The 20,342-nt window shown below is 40.1% G+C and overlaps 1 protein-coding gene across 2 annotated transcripts in view; it reads right to left on the reverse strand.

Annotated features, from left to right (window-relative positions):
- Positions 1–20,342, reverse strand: part of RASGEF1B (RasGEF domain family member 1B) — a 38,352-nt gene that overhangs the window by 4,359 nt on the left and 13,651 nt on the right. For both annotated transcript variants that reach the window (XM_055588907.1, XM_055588908.1), the window contains exons 3-12: positions 19,554–19,676; positions 19,069–19,206; positions 13,212–13,424; positions 12,638–12,712; positions 10,704–10,799; positions 10,490–10,592; positions 8,971–9,050; positions 8,729–8,824; positions 1,897–1,992; positions 1,405–1,528 (exon numbers count right to left, since the gene is read on the reverse strand). In XM_055588907.1, coding sequence (XP_055444882.1) covers positions 1,405–1,528; positions 1,897–1,992; positions 8,729–8,824; positions 8,971–9,050; positions 10,490–10,592; positions 10,704–10,799; positions 12,638–12,712; positions 13,212–13,424; positions 19,069–19,206; positions 19,554–19,676 — 1,144 coding nt within the window. The remainder of the gene's footprint in view (positions 1–1,404; positions 1,529–1,896; positions 1,993–8,728; positions 8,825–8,970; positions 9,051–10,489; positions 10,593–10,703; positions 10,800–12,637; positions 12,713–13,211; positions 13,425–19,068; positions 19,207–19,553; positions 19,677–20,342) is intronic.

Consider the following 20,342-nt stretch of genomic DNA (forward strand, 5'->3'; position numbering starts at 1 on the left):
CTGCAGCGAGCAGGGGCAACTCTCTGTTGCAGTGAGAGGGCTTTTCACTGTGGTGGCTTCTCTTGTTGCAGAGCACGAGCTCCAGGGTGCTCAGGCTTCAGCTGCTGCAGCACGTGGGCTCAGTAGTTGCGGTTCCTGGGCTCTAGAGCACAGGCTCAATAGTTGTCGAGTGTGGGCTTAGCTGCTCCACAGCATGTGGGATCTTCCCAGACCAGGGACTGAACTCTGTATCTCCTGCATTGGCAGGCAGATTCTTTACCACTGAGCTGCCAGGGAAGCCCATAACTAAGACAATTTTTGAGGCCAAAAAAAAAGCTTATAAAGGCAAGCCACAGGACTGGAATATACACTCACATTTATACTCTTTACAAAAAGGAGGACTGGGATGTGGAGCCTTTTCTGCTGGATTGATTGATTTATTTGGCTGTGCCGGGTCTTAGCTGTGGCACATGGGATCTTCAGTCTTCACTGTGGCACATGCGATCCAGTTCCCTGACCAGGGATCACAGCCGGGCCCTCTGTACTGGGAGTGCAGAGTCTTAGCCACTGGACCACCAGGGCTTTTAAAAAGACTCCCGGACCCCTGTTATCTTTTAAAAAGACCTTTTAGCAGGTAAAAAGTTAGGGTTTTTAGGTCAATTTTTCACTCTTCTAATGTTTTCACTTTAATTTTAAGTCAAAAAGATTTCCAAAGCTTTAAAAGCTGGGTATTAATCTTGCCTTCAGAGGTTAGTAACAATCAAGCCCTCTCTGGAATAGATCTTATTAATTCAAAATGTTCTTTAGTCATTATCATAAACACTATCAATCTACCATGAGAAATAGTTAATAGTGCAATTGATTTGTATAATATTAGGCTATAATAGAGTAATATAATCAATCCCCAAGTCTTTTACAAACTTTAAGTATCCAGTCAGTTTTTTTGGTACACAATCACTGTTTCTGTCTCAAAGTCCCTAATGTTTTAACAGGTTAAGACTTTCCATGGTTTATTTTTTACAAATAGCAGCGGGTAGCAACTGCTTTGTTTTTCAAGTTTATCTTGAATATCAACATGTCACGAAACACCTTTTTTCTCCATTAAAGCAAGCCTGAACAAGGGGAAAAAAATCCCTCAGTAACTTTCCATTTGTGCCCCAAAGCTCTGCAGATCTAATATTATAAAAATTTTGTTTAAACACAGAAATGTACTATTGGTGGCTGAAGAGTGAGTGAGTGCCTGACTCAAATATTTTAGGGATAAATCACACAGTTTTTTGTGCAACAGAAAACTCAAGATGGAACAGGTCAGAACACAGGCTTCATACTACATAAGGAACCAGACACCAAGCATTTAATACACTGATTTCCTGATTGTAGGTTCTACAGATCCTGGGAGCAGTCACAGCTTAATAGGCTACCCACCATCTTCACTGAAGACTGGAACTGTGAGCAGATGCTGTAAGATCTTCCGGTCCCTCTCAAATGGACACTCCACTTGTTTCCACGTCATGAATTCACTCACTTGTTTGGCCAGTTCCCAAAATTTCTACAAAAGAATCAAATGAAAGTTGAATTGAAAGGCAGTTGTCAAAAATCATGAGCTTGGATGAAACCACTCCATTTAATGTTCTCTTCTGGCTTCTGATCTTCTGAACTACATCATTTTCTTAATTTAAGAAAAATCAGCTATTGGTATTTTTAGGTAGTGGTGAAAAGTTACTCAAATATCTCTGGATAAGAATAATAATGGTGTAGCTAATTTATTCTACTCAGCACTATTATCTTCTCATAGATTAGCAAGGAAAGAGAAAACTTGGTTTCAGAACTTCAGAATCAAGCTCAGATGGCCTGGCCTCTCTGCACTTGGTGGAGAGGCTGGTCCTCTGCGCTCAGAATTTTGCAGCCTACCCTTACCTCAAAGTTGACATGGCCATTGGGAAGGCGGTTGGCACAGCCCTCATTGAGGAAATAAATATCTTTGATTAACAGACTGAAGAATGGTATCACAATCTAGAGAAAACAAAAAGATTCTGGTTTGTTTTGGGCAAATAAACATTTAGTCTCTCATCAAACAATACAAGATGTTAATGAAGGGATTACATAGTTGCTGTTCAGTTGCTCAATCATGTCCAACTCTTTGCAACCCCATGGACTGCAGCATGCCAGGCCTCCCCATCCCTCACCATTTCCCATAGTAGGCTACCACTGATTAGGATGGGTGCAGTGTTTTGTTGACCTCCCATGACAGCCATTTCCTTCCTTACATAATTTTTCTGAACATGCAAATGCTGTTAATAACCAAAACGAAGCAAAGATGAGTGGCAATGGGAGATGGATGGATTCAGGTTGTTTTCCTTATTTTTCTCAACATAATGGCATATAGTAAAATCTGAAAGTTCTCATTATAATCAAAGGGACAAGATCTAAAGGACTCTTACTTTTCATTCAGTTAGAACCAAATAATAGAATACCTGCCACTGCAGGTACAAAGATTTTTTTTTTTAATGTTTATTTATTTGGCTGTGCTGGGTCTTAGTTGCAGCATTCAGAATCTTTTAGTTGCAGCCTATGGGATCTAGTTCCCTGACCAGGACTTGAACCTGGGCCCCTTGCATTGGAAGCACAGAGTGTCAGCCACTGGACCACCAGGAAAGTCCCACAGGTACTAAGATTTTAAAATATGTGACCCATCTGTCTTTGAGGATCTGTACTTTTTCTATCATTTACACAACTACATTTTAGATGATTTTTCTTTTTAGAGGAACATTTTCTTTTCCCTTGAAGAACTGTATATATGCTCAGTCATTCAGTTGTGTCTGAGTCTTTGTGATCCCATGGACTGTAACCTGCCAGGCTCCTCTGTCCATGGAATTTTCCAGGCAAGAATACTGGAGTGGGTTGCCATTTCCTCCTTCAGGGGATCTTCCCGACGCAGGGATCGAACCTGTGTCTCCTGAGTCACCTGCGTTGACAGGTGACTCTTTAACACTGAGCCACCTGGGAAGCCCCTTCTCTTATAGACACAGCTCAAGATAACATGAGAACTGGGAGTTTTCAGTAATAGTTGCTACAAACTTCCTATTGAGCAAATCTGGCCTTGTATGTCAGAACAAGTCAATACCTGCTGTCTTGGGAAAGCACCAAAGCAGTATAATACCTTGCACAATAGTTGTGAGGGAGGCCCAGGTGAGGGGGGATATGCATGTGCAAGTTAACAGTTGTTAAAAAAAAACAACGAGCCTTCTTTAGTAAGCCTTTCCTGCCTTACATCTTTGGTTTGATAGAGTGGTATTTAACAAATTAACCTAAAATTATAATCTCTGAGACAGTATCCTAATTCCTGCTAAATCCAGAGGGAACAAAGAATAAGACTCTCTGTTCTTCCCCTTTGTAACTTCTGCTGCTGCTGCTGCTAAGTTGCTTCAGTCATGTCCGACTCTGTGCGGCCCCAAAGACAGCAGCCCACCAGGCTCCCCTTCTCCAGGCAAGAACACTGGAGTGGGTTGCCATTTCTTTCTCCAATGCATGAAAGTGAAAAGTGAAAGTGAAGTCACTCAGTTGTGTCCGACACCTAGCGACCCCATGGACTGCAGCCCACCAGGCTCCTCCATCCATGGGATTCTCCAGGCAAGAGTACTGGAGTGGGGTGCCATTGCCTTCTCCGTTGTAACTTCTACTTTCTCTCAAATGCTAACATGTTTTTGAAGATTCTAAATTTGCAACAGTGCAAACGATGCTACAAACACCTGTGGGTGGGCCTATGCTGTTTACCCAAGAGCAGGTTTTTGAAGTTTTCCTAAGCTTATGACTCATGTGGTACATCTATCCTAGATGAAGGGGAGGTCTGGAAAACATATGTTTTGGCTTATACACAAAAATATTAGCATACATTTTCACTTCTAGAGAGAAATTCAGATTTTCCCCTAAAGTCATTTAAAAAAGATAGGCTCTGATTATTTTTTTGTTTTGCTGATTTCTTGACAGCACTTTTGAATGTACTTAAAAAAGTTTTTTTTTTTTAATTTCCTTCTTTATTTTACTCTTTTGGCTGCACTCGGTCTTTGTGGCTGCACGGGTTTTCTCTAGATGCGGGGAGTAGGGGCTACTCTCTAGCTGTGCTGTGTAGGCTTCTCATGGTAGTGGCTTCTCTTGTTGCGGATCATGGACTCTAGATGAGCACGCTTCAGTAGTTGTGGCTCATGGGCTCAGCTGGACCTGAGGCACGTGGGATCATCCTGAGCCAGGGATCAAACCAGCATCCCTTGCACTGCAAGGCGGATTCTTAACCACTAGACCAGCAAGGAAGCCCTGAATTATTTGCTATTGTCTGGAAGTCTCTAAACTGAATTCGTTAAGGTCCCTTCATAACCTTCTCATAATTTTACTGGCTATTTTTTCTATTATTTTAGAACTAAACAGCCATCAGCATAAGGATAAAAGCACACCTGCACCTCACTTCTCTGCAAGACCACCTGTGCCTGCAAGGTGTTGGGCTTTGCCTCTGCCAGTTTCAAATGCCTGAACTGAGAGGCTCTGCCTCTCAGTTTCAAATCTGGCTCCACACTCGACTGGCCATATAAGCCATGAGTCTGCCAACTGTGGCCCCCGGGCCAGCCCATCTCATCACCTGCTTTGGAACGGCCTAGAGGTCATGCAGTTTACATTTTTAAATGGCTGGGAAAATAGCAAAAGAATAATATTTCATGAGCATGAAGTTAAAATTCCAGTGTCCAGACAGCTTTCGTGTGAAACAGTCACATTCATCCACTCACCGGCACATCACCTATGTCAGCTTTTGTGCCACTATGTCTGAGCTCAGTAGTTGCAACAGAAACTGTGCAATTTACAAAGCCTAAAATATTTATGATCTGGTCGCTAAGAGAAAAAGTTTGCCAACCCTAGGTATAAGGCTCACATACTAAGAAAGCCTAGTTTCTTCACTTTAAAATGGAAACAGTGCCTCATTGAGTTGTGGCAAGGATTAAATTAATAATACAAAACTTGACCTCAATTAAGCATCCCCCCCAAACACATGGGCCCCATACAAGGGGACAAATACTGCTGATGGATCATCATCAGGAAAATGAGGACTGAATTATAATTAAGGTGGACCTACATATGGTACTGATCACTCACTGTCTGACAAGGATATTTAAATTCTTCAGGAGTTCTTGTCACATGCCTCTAGCTGGGTGGCACAGGCTATAACGTACGTGAGTTTTGCATTCATGGTGTGTGCCATACAATGCAGTCTTTTTTAAAAAATAAAATTTACTTAAACCAGAAAAAAATGAAGAACAATTCACTTATTTCCCCCATTCCCTACCTCATGTCTCTGGCAACCATCAATCTGTTCTCTGTATCTATAAGCTTCTCTTAAAATGAAAAAATATATATATATATACACACACATATACATATATACATTTAGATCTCACTTATAAGAGAGATCATAGAGTACTTGTCTTTCTCAATCTGATTTATTTCACTTAATGTCTTCCAGTTTTACCCATGTTACCACAAATGGCAAAACCTCATTCACTTTAATAGCTGAATAATATTCCATTACATATATAATGAATAAATTGCAATATGTATATATTTGTATGTATATATTTTATATATATGTATGTGTGTGTATAATGTATATATACGTATACATACACATATACATAAATAATAATTTCTTCATCCATTAGTGGACAAGACTGTTTTCATATCTTGGCTTTGTAAATAATGCTGCAATGAACATGGGATACATATATCTTTCCAAATTATATGGTGTTTTTCATATAGTTGGATAAATACCCAAAAGTGGAATTGTTGGACTGATCCACTAGTGATTGTCAGAACTACTTTTCCAAGATGCAGCAACAGAAATAATCTCCCTTATTATTCCTGCTCTACTCCTGATGCCCATATGCTAGACAGAGCGGTCTGACAAGCTCCTTCACCTTCTCATTTCCTCATGAATGGTTCCCTTCAGATCGGCAGCCCCTATGCAAATCCACCACAGTAAAAATCAGGAGACTACAAGGACTCTGGATTTCCAGAGCTAAGGTGGACATATAGGCTACTAACAGGAACAAAGGTTTGGTTTCTGAGAAGTCTTTCAATGAAGGCTTTCATGGGAAAACTTCTCAAGTAGTAATGTTTCCTAATTCCCTTTCACAATATTCTAAATTCAGAAACTTGGCAGCTACACCTTAAAGGAGTTATCAGTTCCACACCTAGAAATGAATGGTGATGAGGAGGAATAAGTTCCCACGATCAGAAATGGGATGGTGAAAGTATTTAAAACCATACACTCGCATGAGGAGTGGTTAAAAACCAGGAGACACAAGGACTCATAGGAAAAACAGCTATTTAAGGATCATTTAACGGCCCCTATGTGACAGATAGATTTAATCTGTTCTATGATGTGGCTCCTAGAGAGAAACCACATTGGCCACATACACATAATTCAAAGAATATCAAAGATTGTATTACTCTAGTCATGTTTCCAGGAAGACTTTAAAATAGGCAATAACTCAGAGGTAAAGAGTTTACCCTCACTTCAAAAAAAGAAAAAAAGATTTCAATTCTCTTGAATCAAAGATGGCTCTTATCCCCCCAAATGCTTTCATTCATAGACTTGGAGGACAACCGTGAACTAGAAATGTCATATTTTTAAAAAATTTAGTGGTGATACCATTTGTTTTATGAACTGCAGAATACAATCCCTATGCTCAGACAGAACTGGTTTAAGAAAAAAATGAAATTAAAGTCGACAGAATTTATTCAGTGACAGAAAGGGTAAATACTGTTTTTCTGGAAAAAGCTATCAGACCCCCACAAGCACAACATTCACTGAGATCTTGGTTGGGGGTTGGCATTGCTGCAGCTTCAGACTTAGTGGTAAAGAACATGCCCTCCAATGCAGGGGACACAGGAGACTCGGGTTCAATCCCTGGGTTGGGAAGAACCCCTGGAGGAGGAACTGACAACCCACTCCAGTATTCTTGCCTGAAAAATCCCATGGACAGTGGAGCCTGGTGGGCTATATAGTCCATGGGGTCGCACTGAGTAGGCAGGCATACCTGCACGCAGTTCCTGATTAAGGGAGGTGACTCTACAGCCGCTTCCTCCCTTGGACAGAGACCCCTGTAACTCACAGAGGTTCTGCAGAGAAAGCCTTGCACGTTCTGGGTGCTGGTATCCTCCCACAAGTGTGCTCATTTTCTGAAGCTTAAAAAGCTTCTGATTAGATTATTCTCAATCTAGTCATGGAAGTACTGAGATGTGGAAAAGTAGTACTTAAAAGCTCATACAGGGACTTCTCTGGTGGTCCAGTGGTTGAGACTCCACACTCCCAATGCAGGGGACCTGGGACCTGGGGACCTGGATCCTTGGTCAGGGAACTAGATACCACATGCCATAACTAAGACCCGGAGCAGCCAAATAAATAAACATTAAAAAAAATAATAATAAAAATAAAAGCTTATATATTTCCTTGGGCTAAATTGAGATAGTCATCTCTGCTTCATCCCCACTCTGACCTTGCTTCTTTATTTAAAAAATTAATGTATTTACAATAGCTCTCAAACATGATCAGAACCAAAAATTTAGATTTTGGTGAGAAGCAATTTAGCATGCTTAAAAGATGGGGTTTCTTTTTGCATTTGTTTTCATTTTAGATCACGGAGGCTGAAGCTTTTGAGGGTGAGTGACCAAGAGGGCCTAAAATCTTGTATCCTCATTTTCTTTGATTTGTTGGAGCATATAGTTCGAGTTAAAAGATGGGGTAGAACCTAAGCAGAAAATTGTTTTCACCAAGCAACCTTCATCAGCCCATTTACTGTAACCAAGTATTTACTTCTCAAATAACATGATCTCCTAATGTCAAAATGACTTCTGCTTCCCATGTATGAAATGTGGGTAAATGCCCTTCCAAGTCAGGAGCATGGCTGATCCAGGACGGTGTGAAACTGTTTAAGGGCAGGGCAGGTAGTGTGCAGACCATTCATTTCTCAGACCTCATCCTGGCACTTTTCCCGCCACCCACATACCCAATTAGTAACAGCAGGCCTAATGCTACAGCAACTAACCTACTTTCTGAAAATAAATGACTTAACCATGGGAGGTAAGCTAATTCTTTAAAAGATTACATTAAGTCAGCTACCTTGTGCAGAGCTTAAACGTCTGTACTCCATTAAATCAAATTACTCTCTAATGCCATTAGTCATCTTCACGTAGGACTTAATTTATTGCTTGAAACACAACTATGACACATTACAAAATAATCACTTAAATAATGCAATAATAGCATTTGCAAAGCTCGCTACCAAGTTACCTTCCCCTTTCCTCCTTCTTTAGCATCCCCTCTCCCTATGTGGCAAGTGAGAAACATATCTACAGCATATGAACTTTCTTTCTTAGATCTAAACAGGTAAAAGCAGCTGAGTACAGTGCATTTCAGGGCTTCTCCAGAAGCTCAGTGGTAAAGAATCTGCCTGTAAAGCAGGAGCTGCAGGAGACACGGGTTCAGTCTCTGGGTGGAAAAGATCCCTTGGAGGAGGGGATGGCAACCCACTCCAATATTCTTGCCTGGAGAATCCCCATGGACAGAGGAGTGTGGTGGGCTACAGTCCATAATTTCACAAAGAGTCAGACACAACTGAAACGACTTAGCACGCACACACACACAGTGCATTTCAGTGCAACACGTGGCAACTATGCCACGAATAAAACTTGTTTAAACACATACCTTCTCTCTGCTGCTATGAGCAGTTAAAGACCTTTGCGCTGCCCCACGAAGAGCTGTTCGATAATTATAGAAATTGCTCGAAGGGTCCATTTGATGCTGTAGACAAAAGAGAGGAGAATATGAACTACACACTTCTCACCTGCAGAAAGTTTATGAGATCATACTTTAAATGCTGGATTCAAAAAGTCCAAATAATTCTGGGGCAAAATGTTACTTAACAGCAAGAGATCCGCTTCACATACCTCAAGAACATCGAACTTGGCGGTCTTCACTTTGGCCCAAGTTTTTTTCAGTCGAGAGACGGGGCTCATGTTCATGCCAGCTTCCGATTACAATGGAAGGCGAGAAAAAGAAAGTGGAAACAGAGAAATCAGAGAAGTCATTCTAAGGTACATTCTGAAAAAGTGTTCATTACTAAGTGAAAGGAAGTTAGCTTTATTTAAAAAAAAAAAAAAAACTTGCCAAACGATTTTCCAAAGTAGCGGTCCCATTTCACAACCCCACCCAGGTCTGAGAATTCTACTTGGTCCATAATCCTCACAATATTTGGTTCAACCAGTCTTCTTAATTTCAGTCACTCCAGTGTGTGAAATGTATTTCACTGTGATTCTAATTTTAATTTGTATTTCTCTGATGACTAATGAAGTAGAGCTTCTTTTCATATACTGTCTGGCCATCAGTGTATCTTCTTTTATGAACTGCTCATGTATTTTGCCCTTGTTTTCACTGGGTTATCTGTCTACATCGTGTTGCTCTGTAGGGTCGTTTACAGAGTTTGAATACAAGTGTTCAGCTAGATGTATTACAAATACTTTCTCCTGTGACATAAATTGCCCTGACATTTTCTTAACAGTACAAGAGGGAAATTAGGTAATCTTCTGTTACCTAGACTGTGGGCCTTTCAAGTCCCTGATTTAGATGACTTTTCTGTTCAGTATTTTTGCGCAGTAAGCCAGACAATAAGCTGAAGATTCACCAGTTATTTTTATGGGGGAGACGAGGGGGAAAAAAGATTTTTTAAGAGAAAAAGGGATGCATGAGGGGGGTTATTAAAATTAAAATTATTGAATTAAATTCAGTAGATTCTCTGGCTTCAAACTGACCCTGATTCTAAAGAGCCAGGTAAATATTCATATATTTACTGAGTACTTATAATGTATAAGATAGCCATATCGTTTATCATATAAATCAGGGTATTTTTAAATGAAACACACATTATCAATAATCATAGCAAGAAAACAGGTATAAACTAGAAAAAAAACAAGATACAGTGTTACCCCCATGCCCTATGTTTATCGAATGAATAGTCGCTGGTATTAAAAATCCTTGTGAGGCTAATGAGGTCAGCAGATGACAAGTACTAGGAACACGGGTAGTCAGAAAATGTTCCAGTTTCTCAGGCCAACCTCTTGTCTTACCAGTGGAATCATTTGATTTACTCTCAGATCATGTTTCTATAATGCTTGATACACAAGCTTCTCAAACACTTTCTAAAATCCTTAATTTAGGCAAATATCTTTTATAGATAAATATTCAGATGAAGATTAACTAAACGTATTCCATGAATTCTTATATACTTATAAAAGATTAAACATATTTATATCAGTTTGTATATTTAAAGCTTTCTGATCATTCTGAAACAAGTCTGGATTAATAAGTACAGTTTTCATGAACAAAACTGTACTATTTGCTAATTCTTAGTGGGTCCATTTCACAGAACCTATACAAACAAAGGAAACGTATCTCTCAGAAAACACTCACAGATTATTGCCATCAAGGAATTGAAGTTGCCAATGTTAAAGCACTCCCGAGCCACGTCAATGAAATACTCAATCATCCTTGCTCGATGCTTCTTCTTTACAGGCTGTACAGAATGAGGAGAAAGAGAGCAGTTGTCCAACATGTAGGCCCAACAAATATAAAGGAAGTATGAAAAAGTAAGATAGAGGGCTGGGAGAAAAATTCACTTTCTCACCATGCAGATTTCTGTAGCAACCAAGTAGCTGAGGCGATTAAACCATTCCACGTAGGCTTCTAAATTCCGTGTTTTCTTCCGTTCACTGTAGCAACTCTATTGAGAAAGTAAAATGAGCAGATGAGTTGGAGGAAAAAAGGGTGTATGAGGCTCTTGTTTTTGTCAGATATGGGCCTTTATTCTCAGTTTATGAATTAGGAAGACTTTTGAGGATGGGGAGGCAGTGGGGAGGGGAAAAAGAGAACAAACCCCTAATAGTCTTGACTCTCCTGCCTGTGTGTCTGCTATGTCACTTCAGTTCTGTCCGACTCTTTGTGACACTCATGGACTGTATTATCCATGGAATTTCCCAGGCAAGAATACTGGAGGGGGTTTCCAGGCCCTTCTCCAGGGGATCTTCCTGATCCAGGGATCGAACATGCATGTCTTGGATCTCCTGCATTGGCAGGCGGGTTCTTTACCACTAGTGCCACCTGGGAAGCCCATGACTCTCAGTACAGAAATATCAGTCTCTTAGAATAGTCCTGTAAAAACCTGAAGATCGAGAAACCTATTCTGCTGCATTCATGACAATGCCTTCTCTCCCAGGAAACTAAATTACTCTGGGTGAGAACGGTTCTCAGAAGTACCATTCCAAAATATATATATATATATGTCTTTGCTGCATTCTAAAACAATCTTGACCAATTAATAGCGGTGTGACTACCTACTGCTATTCACATAGCATGGAGGAGCTGAGAGTATAGAGGTCTAGAAAATTTTCTCTTAAGATTAAATCTAGGAGATAATTTTGGAACACTGTGTAGCAAGAAACTAGTATATTCCAAGGTAAGTAAAGCGGAAGTTTACACTATCCCGGTTTTTGGAGAGTGAGTGACATATTGTTCAAAAGCAAAAAGAAGTTAAGCTCATCTCAGAATTCAAGGCCAAGCTTAAACAGGTTAATTACACCCCTCTTTCCTTCCTTTCAAATGAGGCAAACAAAAAAGTCCACTAGCCTCTATTGCAAAACCTGATCTTCACTTCCTGTACTGAGCGAAACTATTCTAAGGCCGGAAAACAGCTGCTGCCCCTACTCTGAAAGAGGAGCTTTCATTAGTGGGTGATACAGTCTTTGCCTAATACTTCTGGAGGTAACGCGAGGAAAAGTTTCTTAAGTGTGTGTACGCCGACCTTACAGCCATGCCTACCATCAATTGCTAACCATATGGGCTGCACTCAGGCAACAAACCTGCCATGAGGAATGCACATTAAAACAAGAGGCAGAGCAGTAAAGACCTGTCCTCAGGACACTGGACATGCATCCTGTCTTTACCGCCCCTGCTACTGTTGAATCATGAGCAGAGCATCCTCTCGTCTTTTCTTTCTGACTTAATCTGCTAAAACCATTATCCTTTATCTCCTACCTTCATCACCACAAATGCCTGCATCTACTTGCTTATTAAATTTCCCAATAAGGAGAGAGAGAGAGGACAAAAGTTGGTGATAGGGTAAAAATACTGTTATGGCACTTGGAGACCAGACTCAAAAATAAAAATGTGATGAATCAGACATGGCTGTAAAAAAAAAAATCTTTCTGAGGGACTTTCCTGGTGATCTAGTAGTTAAGATTAAGACCCCGTGCTTCTGCTGGAGGGGGCACAGGTTCGATCCCTGGTTGAGGAACTAAGATCCCACATGCTGTGTAGGATGATCAGAAAAAAAAAAAAAAGCCTCGTGCACGAAGTGCAGGCATACCTCAGAGATATCGTGGGTTTGGCTCCAGACTACCGCAATAAAACAAATATTGAAATAACGTGAATTTTAAAAAAACAACTTCCTGATCTTTAAAACCTAAAACAAAATTGTTCCAATTTCTGTATCTCATACCCACTATCATGGACTAAAGAATTCCATTTCCAACTTCGGGGCTAACCTCTGGGTAGACCCATTACCTTGTCATTGTCCAAAGGGTCCTTCTGCACAAAGGCCTGAACAAATTCTTCTGGGCCAATGTAATTGAGCCTCTCCTGAAACACAAACCCAACAGTATTGAAGAAACACAAGCTTCAACAGTATTGAAGAAAAGGAGAAGGAATGGTCTTTCCATTCTGTCTATTAATTTCTGCCACTATCCATTTTTAACAGGCAACTTGTAAAATGAGCCTTTAACCTTCAAAACCGTCATCATCTTTAAGATCTGAGCAGAGACAGTTTTCTGCTTGGGTCAATGTATACTAGAAAGTAAAAGGCTGAGCGAGCTATGGAAAAATTCATTAGATGGGGAACATGAGGAAGGTCAATAACCTCTTCGCTCTTGCTTAGTATTTATTTTAAAGTGAATTCTCAGAATATCAGAAACAGTCATACGCAAATATCTAAACAAAACATGCTGCCGCTATTTCATAGATTAGCTCCCATTTGGATTATTTTCACCTCTCCCTTGACATTACTGCCGATGAACGTGCTATCTGGTTACCACGGCAAACCAAGTCTGGGTTATAAAGACAAGGATGACAACGGCCTCACCAGCTCTATGTGAGTCAGCTGCTGGGCCAACGTGTAAGGGTCACTGCAGACAGTGATGATGTCCCTTTGGATGGACTGTGGCTTGGTCTTGAGAACTGTGAGTCGATCTGTCGACGTGGAACTGATTTTGGCCAGTACTTCCTCATACTGGCTGAGTGCGGCCAGCTTGCGGATCAGACACTGGATCATCTGCTGGACATTCTTCCGATATGTCTGCCAGGAAACAAGCAAAGGATGACCTCCTCACTCTGCCTGTGCATCCACGCCACAAACTCAAGAGATCTGCACTTGATGCTCTTACTTTGATGCTGGATAGCCACCTTGGTGGAGGGCAGTTAGAGGCAGTCAGTTTTGCTCTAACAATTTAAAAGACACATATACATACGGTGTCTTTTCAGACCTGCAAGATTTAGTTCTTTCCTTGGGTTGCTCTTGGGAGTGCGACTCAAGTTGGGCCATGAAACAACTACAGTGATATTTTAGATGAGCTATTGAGGGAATTCCATATAATAGGAACCACATACAACTAATGTTCTCTGGACTGAAATAGGAACCTATTGGTTTTCTTCTGGGAGGTGAAGATGCACAGATCTCAAGTCAGAGCGTCCTTTTCCTAATTCTTTTTCTTTAGGCCCACCTTCTTGATTTTTCTACTTCTATCATTCCCAATCGCATTTGTCTAAGTACAGACAACTATTTGTCAGAAATACACCATCACTTCCTACTCAGCCCCTAACCACCTTCCTGACTTCCACATATAACATGAGTCCCCACCAAAAGAAGCCTTGGATATTCCTTTTTGGTATCTGACCTCCGTTCGGCTCCTGTCTGTTTTTGTTGCACTCATGAGTCAGCGCTAATGTTTACAATCAAATTCTTTCACATGGCAATTCTCCCCGTAATGCTACTACCAGCTGCTGCCTGGTTTGTGACCACATCATGCTACAGCCACGCACTAAGATAAATTAGTATTAAAAGCAATGCATGTATTATAGATAAATGTTAGTCTCTTGACTTTTAAAATAGTTATTAAGTCCAAAAAATAACTCCACAATCAATCCCTAGGGGGCAGTTATCATGATGTAAGTTAGGGGTATTCTTTTATTCTTCCTTTTTCAGCCAAAAATTGCCAAACACTTAGCCATCTAAGTAAATTGTGACGCTGGTATCAGAGAAAGGCATACAGGCTAATTCATTGCTAGTGTGGTCCTTAGGTTAAAGCTCCAAAGAGGGACAGCCCCAGTGAATTTACAGATGAAAACCCTATATCCATGCTTTACTAACTAATCAGCTCCTTTTCAAAAAGTACCACAATAACATTTGCTGAGATTAATTACCTGAAAATTAAATGGCATCTTACCTACAAGCCTAAGAGCCATCTTTTTTTTTTTTAACAGTGGTAATTTGTTTTACCAGAGCATCTTACAAAATTTTAAATGAACAGATGTTTTCATGCTTAAATGGAGGAAAATCACAAACAGGAGGGAATGAGCAATTCTCATACAGTCAAGGCGAAAAAGCACATACAACCTTCCTTCTCTTCTTCTCTATTTGTCTGGTATATATTCCACTGAGTTCTTTAAACTGGTTCATTAGATGACCTTTTCCCCTCTTCTACCTTCACAGATCACCCTAAAGTCACTAATGAAATACCTAAGGGTTTAAAAAATTGAGCCTTCAAAGCGGCTATCTTCCACACAGCACTAAAGTTCAGTTTAGAAGATGCCATCTATTTGATAATATGCTTGTCACTCAAAGAAAATGCTTCTTCCTTCAGAATTCAAAGCACTTCAGGCCAAATTGAGGGCTATTTTAAATCCTTCGCTGGGGGGTGAGCAAAATGGGTAAGAGGGGGTCAAAAGGTAGAAACTTCCAGTTATAAAATAAGTCATGGGGATGTAATGTCCAGGAAGGATGGTGACTTCAATTAATAATACTACATTGCATATTTGAAAGTTGCTAAGAGATCTTAAAAGTTATCACAAGATAAAAATTTTATAACTATGAAAGGTGACAGATGTTAACTAGACTTACTGTGGTGATCATTTTGCCATGTACATAAGCCATGAATCATTATGTTGTACACTTAAAACTAATACAAGGTTATATGTCAACTGTACCTCAATGAAAGCAAAGAAGAATAAAATAAAAATCCTTCATCCCTATTTCCCTTGCTTCTTCTACTTTCATAATCTTAAGTTACGTAAAAATCCATCAACTTCAAATGGTTTCTGCGGTCTTTGGTTCCAAATATCATAATAAATGCTCCCCAGGTGATTCTGACACACAGCAAAGAATATCTGGTGAAAGATTCTTATTCTGCACTTAAAAAGTGCTTTTTAGGGAACAGGCAGAGGAATGTACAGTGGAGGATTCAGCTAGTGAGCAAAAAGCAGTATAATATGAGGAGAACATGTATGCAACAGGGTACAGGGGAAGAGCCATTCAAATGACAAGGAACGAGTGTGTGCACAGGTGCACACGCAGGTGTGTGTGTGTGTGAGACAGAGAGGAATATGTGTGTGTGATACGTATGTGTGTGACCTCTTTGAAAAGTCTGTTGCTACCACTTGACTCCATTTGAGAAACCAAGGCTTGGCGTTATTAAGCACGCGTCCTTCCTGAATCATGGATTGCTAAATATGTACTTAATCTTTTTTATAACTTCAAATGCCAGTGTCAGTAATTACCTGGCAAATAAAGATAGAATAAAGACCAGCCCCTTAAGGAAGAGAAAATTGCATTCTGCCCACAAGAGTCATTTGTCATGTAATTCAATCATCAGTTTCATTTCGGGTTCCTTGCAGCCAAGTCCTAATAAACCTGTTCATTTTGGGCAAATCCTGAGGCAGGAAACATATTAGGTCATATTATGTGGAACTGTTCTAGCAGATTCAGAACTCAACTAAATTACATAGGGAGCACACCTGGATCCATTGGCTGCCAAAAAAAAAAGTCCCAGGCAAGATGCAACAAGTCCCAACCTAAGCTCACACTCCTTCCCAAGAAGGGAGATCCTTTTTCCAGTGGAGGGAAATATTTTTTCCTTTTCCAGTAATTGATTAGTTTGTTAACTCATTCATTCATTCATCCATTCAAACACTCCTGAGTGCCCATTAAATGCCAGGTACTGGGCTAGGAGTTAAGATGCTATGTGAGCAGAAGGGGCACAGCATGGAGTCTAGATGGGGGGAAAACAAGTCATAAAGAGAGTAATTACTAATCACAGAGTGCTATGAAGAAATTGGTGGTGAGAGCCAACAATGGGGAGTGACCATGGCTGGGTGGTGGGGGAAGATCTCTCCAAGGAAAGACACTTCAGCCCAAGACAGGTTAAGTGGCCTGCCAAGCACAGAACTGAGGAAAAGAGCATCAATCGCAAAACTTTACTTCTAGGATTGACAGAAATGAAGGAGGAGCAGAGAATTTAGAGAACTTGCCAAAGCACTCAAATCAACCAGCTGCCAAATCATGGACCCATTTCTGAATACTGGCTATATAAGTGGCTGAAGAAATAGCATCTCACTATAAACCCAGTCGAATCATGGCAGGTGACATCTCTCCACTCAAACCCTAGATGAATCAGCCAACTCCGTGGTTATACTTGGCTTATCTTCTCATCTCCTCTTTTCACACTTAAAACTCTCTGAAGATGTCAGGGTTTATCAAGGATTTATTATGAACACAGGAGGGCTGAGAAGAAGCCCAGGCACAAGACTGTCTGGCTCCCTTGCTTGGTTCCATCCAATTCTTAAATGGCTGGATCCTGTTAAAAAGAGATTGGACCCAATCTGGCCAATACTGATAGCAGCGATCCCCTTCATGAACTTCCATGACAAGAAGGACAAAAAGCCATCCATTTGGCACTGTATCGGAAAAAGATTTTCAAGGTATTCCTTTGGAAAAAAACAAGGCATCATTTCTACCTTGTAAAAAGGCAATAGAGAAAAAGGAAGCTGACTGCCATATCAACTTAAGTCTCTAAACACAACTTAACTGAAATGAAACACTGCCTGACTCAGGGCTTAGCCTCACACAAGAAAAAGTCCTTATGATGCCACTAATCTTTTGAGCAGCTTGTCATAAACTTAGGTCACTGAGACAGCCCTGCTTCTGCCAAGCAGCATAGCAGCTTAGCCCTCTAAGAAAAGATTTACTAAAAAACAGTGATGCCTAAGTTTTGCCTTTATGAGTGATGAACATACCAATTCCTATCTTGCTAGAACCTGTTACACACAAACTAGCAAAATGATTAGAAGTGTCAGAATTTGCAAAAGGACCCAGGCAACTACTCATTCAGCCTTGTAGAAGTTATGGCTGTTCTGAGCACCAGTGTTCAATATAAAGTCATATGTGCTTATGTGCTCAGTCATGTCTGACTCTTTGCTACCCCACCATGTTCCTCTGTCCATGGAATTCTCCAGGCAAGAACACTGGAGTGGGTTGCCATTTTCTTCTCCAAGGAATCTTCCCAACCCATAGCTCGACAAAGTCATAGGGGAACTGTAAAAGGATTAATTCCACTTTCATGAGAACATAATGTGGCAAGCATGTGCACATTTTTCAAGTGTTAATCCTGGAAAAATTTGTCTGATTTTTTTAAGTTTGGGGAAACAGTATTAAAACATATTCACCAGAAGTAGACAGAATAGATAGGGTGCCTTGTTATAGGATCTTGACGGCACATCACTGAAAGAATGATTTCTCCAGTTAGGGTATCCATAATGGGAAAATGCATTTTAAGACAAATGAAACAAGACACCACTGGCTTTGCCAAAAGCTTCATCTATCTTTTTTGAATGTTGTATCTGGGCCTAAGTAATGTGTTCCCTGGAGCACGCCAGCAACACGGAAACTACAAAGGCCTCCTTGCCCAACAAGCCTCAACACAGAATACCAGTCCTCCAGGCTTGCTTCAAAGAGGATAACCTTGAATTTGTCATAGCTAGTTAGTGCTTATCAAAGGCTCAATTGAAGAACGTGATATTTATGGAAGATTATCTAACAGACTTATTTTCCATCTCCACCTAGTCTAGGTGCTAGCCTTGAATCAACTTCTGGGCACAAGACTTGAATCCTTTTTTCTCTGTCTTTTCTACTCCTAAAGAATTACCTTTGCTAATTTATAATAATCTAATGGCTGCAGTTTTTACCAAGGAGTTATTTGTTGTAAACACTACACAGAACAGTTTCCACGATCATATTCACCAAGTCCTTGCAGGACATTTTAAAAAATTTTTATTTAATTCTTTGAAGAATTTATATGGTTTTGCTCCTCTGATAGTGAAAATTATATAACCAACTGTGTTTTCCTTTTACCTAGAGATTTACAGTGAAATACAACAATCTTGTCCTAGTCAACTGGTTCTTAATATTAGACTATTCGTTTTCTCCTTTCCATGATACAGACTATTTCCGATTTAGTATTACTAGATATTCCTAGATATTCCTTATTATCTGTTAATATATAAATATGTTATTTTACATGTATTAGTATTTATATCTCCTACTGTGATATTCTTTATCTAACTTGCTAGATCAAACCTTTCTGGAAGGAAGAGAGGTATCAATAAAACAACATGAAAACATACTTGCAACATGAATCCTCTGCATGAACTGACATGAACATACCCCCAAATTAATCACATAAAACTTTAGATCACATTCCTTTGAAGTGGGATCGTCTAATCAGCTCTGTTTGGCGCACCAAACAGAACAGTACTCTGTGGAGAGGACTTGCCCAAAGGCAGAAACCCAGAGGAAGCAGAGGAGATGCCAATGTACAAGTCAGCAACCACTTCCCAACTAAGACCCTGCCTGGAAATGCGAATGACTCTATTCAATTTAGGTTACCAACCTCCTCGCCACTGGCTATTCGGTGAGCCAGATCTTTTAAGTTTCTCATCATTCTTTCATCCCGAAAATCATAAGGAAATGTTTCTGTCCATTCTGTCAGGAGCTGAAGAATTTTCGGTGCAATTTTTCTTATCTGATTCTAGGGAGGAAAAGCAAACTGAATTCAGTGATATCCATCAAATAAATAATTACCAACAATGCTACTGATAAAGTTCCAGTGCAAAGTCTTTGAGGCTAAAGAAGCTCTAGTGCCCCTCTCCCAAGTCAATGTCAAGTGCTACCAGCTTCAGGAAGGACCTGGGGATCTTCCATGGCCCTGGACTTATATTTCTTCTTTATACCATTCCCCATTCCCTTTGCATAGCCGTGATACTCTTCAGCCCAGGGAGAAGCCACAGTGACTTCAGGAGACCCACTTCACAAGATTTAAGCCATAAAGCTACCAAACCCAATAGGAAAAAAGTCAAGTTCAAAATATATCATTACCTTATCACTGTTGGGATCACTTAGTCTCTGGTGCTCAACACATAAGTGGCAAACTTTGGCCATTAGCTCATACGGATGCATAAATAACCGAGAACTCAACAGGAAGGTAAATATGTACGTTCTCTGTGGCAAGAGAAAAAAAAAAGTTATCATGGTTAGAGCCTACATCTGAAACTAGTATCTTCCCTAAACCTGATGCATCATATATCAAGTTCTCCAGTGATGCTTACTAGTAGGAAAACAAGATGGATTTCTCCTTTACCTTCTGATACATCTTTTCCCTTAAACCATACTAAAAATAACAGAAGTACAGGATAAGTTGAGCTACTAAATTATTCACACCACATTTTTATATCTACCCTCTGGGAGCCTGCATACCAGGACATATAACTCAGCCCAGTAAAGAAGAATGAAATTCAGCCCACGGAGATCAATCTAACTTACATACACCACCCGTACAGAATCTTGTTCTGTGTCCAAATATTATGGTAACTCAATGGAAATTAAAAAACAAAAAACCACCCAACCCACATCAGTTCAAGGATTCTCCAGTGGGTCCAGTATTACACACTGGAGCATCTGTGTGCTTGTCAGAACATTCAACAGGCGTTCAAGTCATCTGTTTACTTGCTCAAAGGCTAAGCAATTTGATAAAACATAATATCACACTATATACTTTTCTTTAAGCACACTGTCTCCCAAGAAGCCAGTAATGAAGTAATGCTTATTTGTTATAATAGCTTCAGACTCCCAATAAAAAGAAAAATGCCATGGGTTTTTTCTCCCCCT

Source organism: Bubalus kerabau, chromosome 7 (genome assembly GCF_029407905.1).
Source record: "Bubalus kerabau isolate K-KA32 ecotype Philippines breed swamp buffalo chromosome 7, PCC_UOA_SB_1v2, whole genome shotgun sequence".
Lineage (NCBI taxonomy): Eukaryota > Metazoa > Chordata > Mammalia > Artiodactyla > Bovidae > Bubalus > Bubalus kerabau.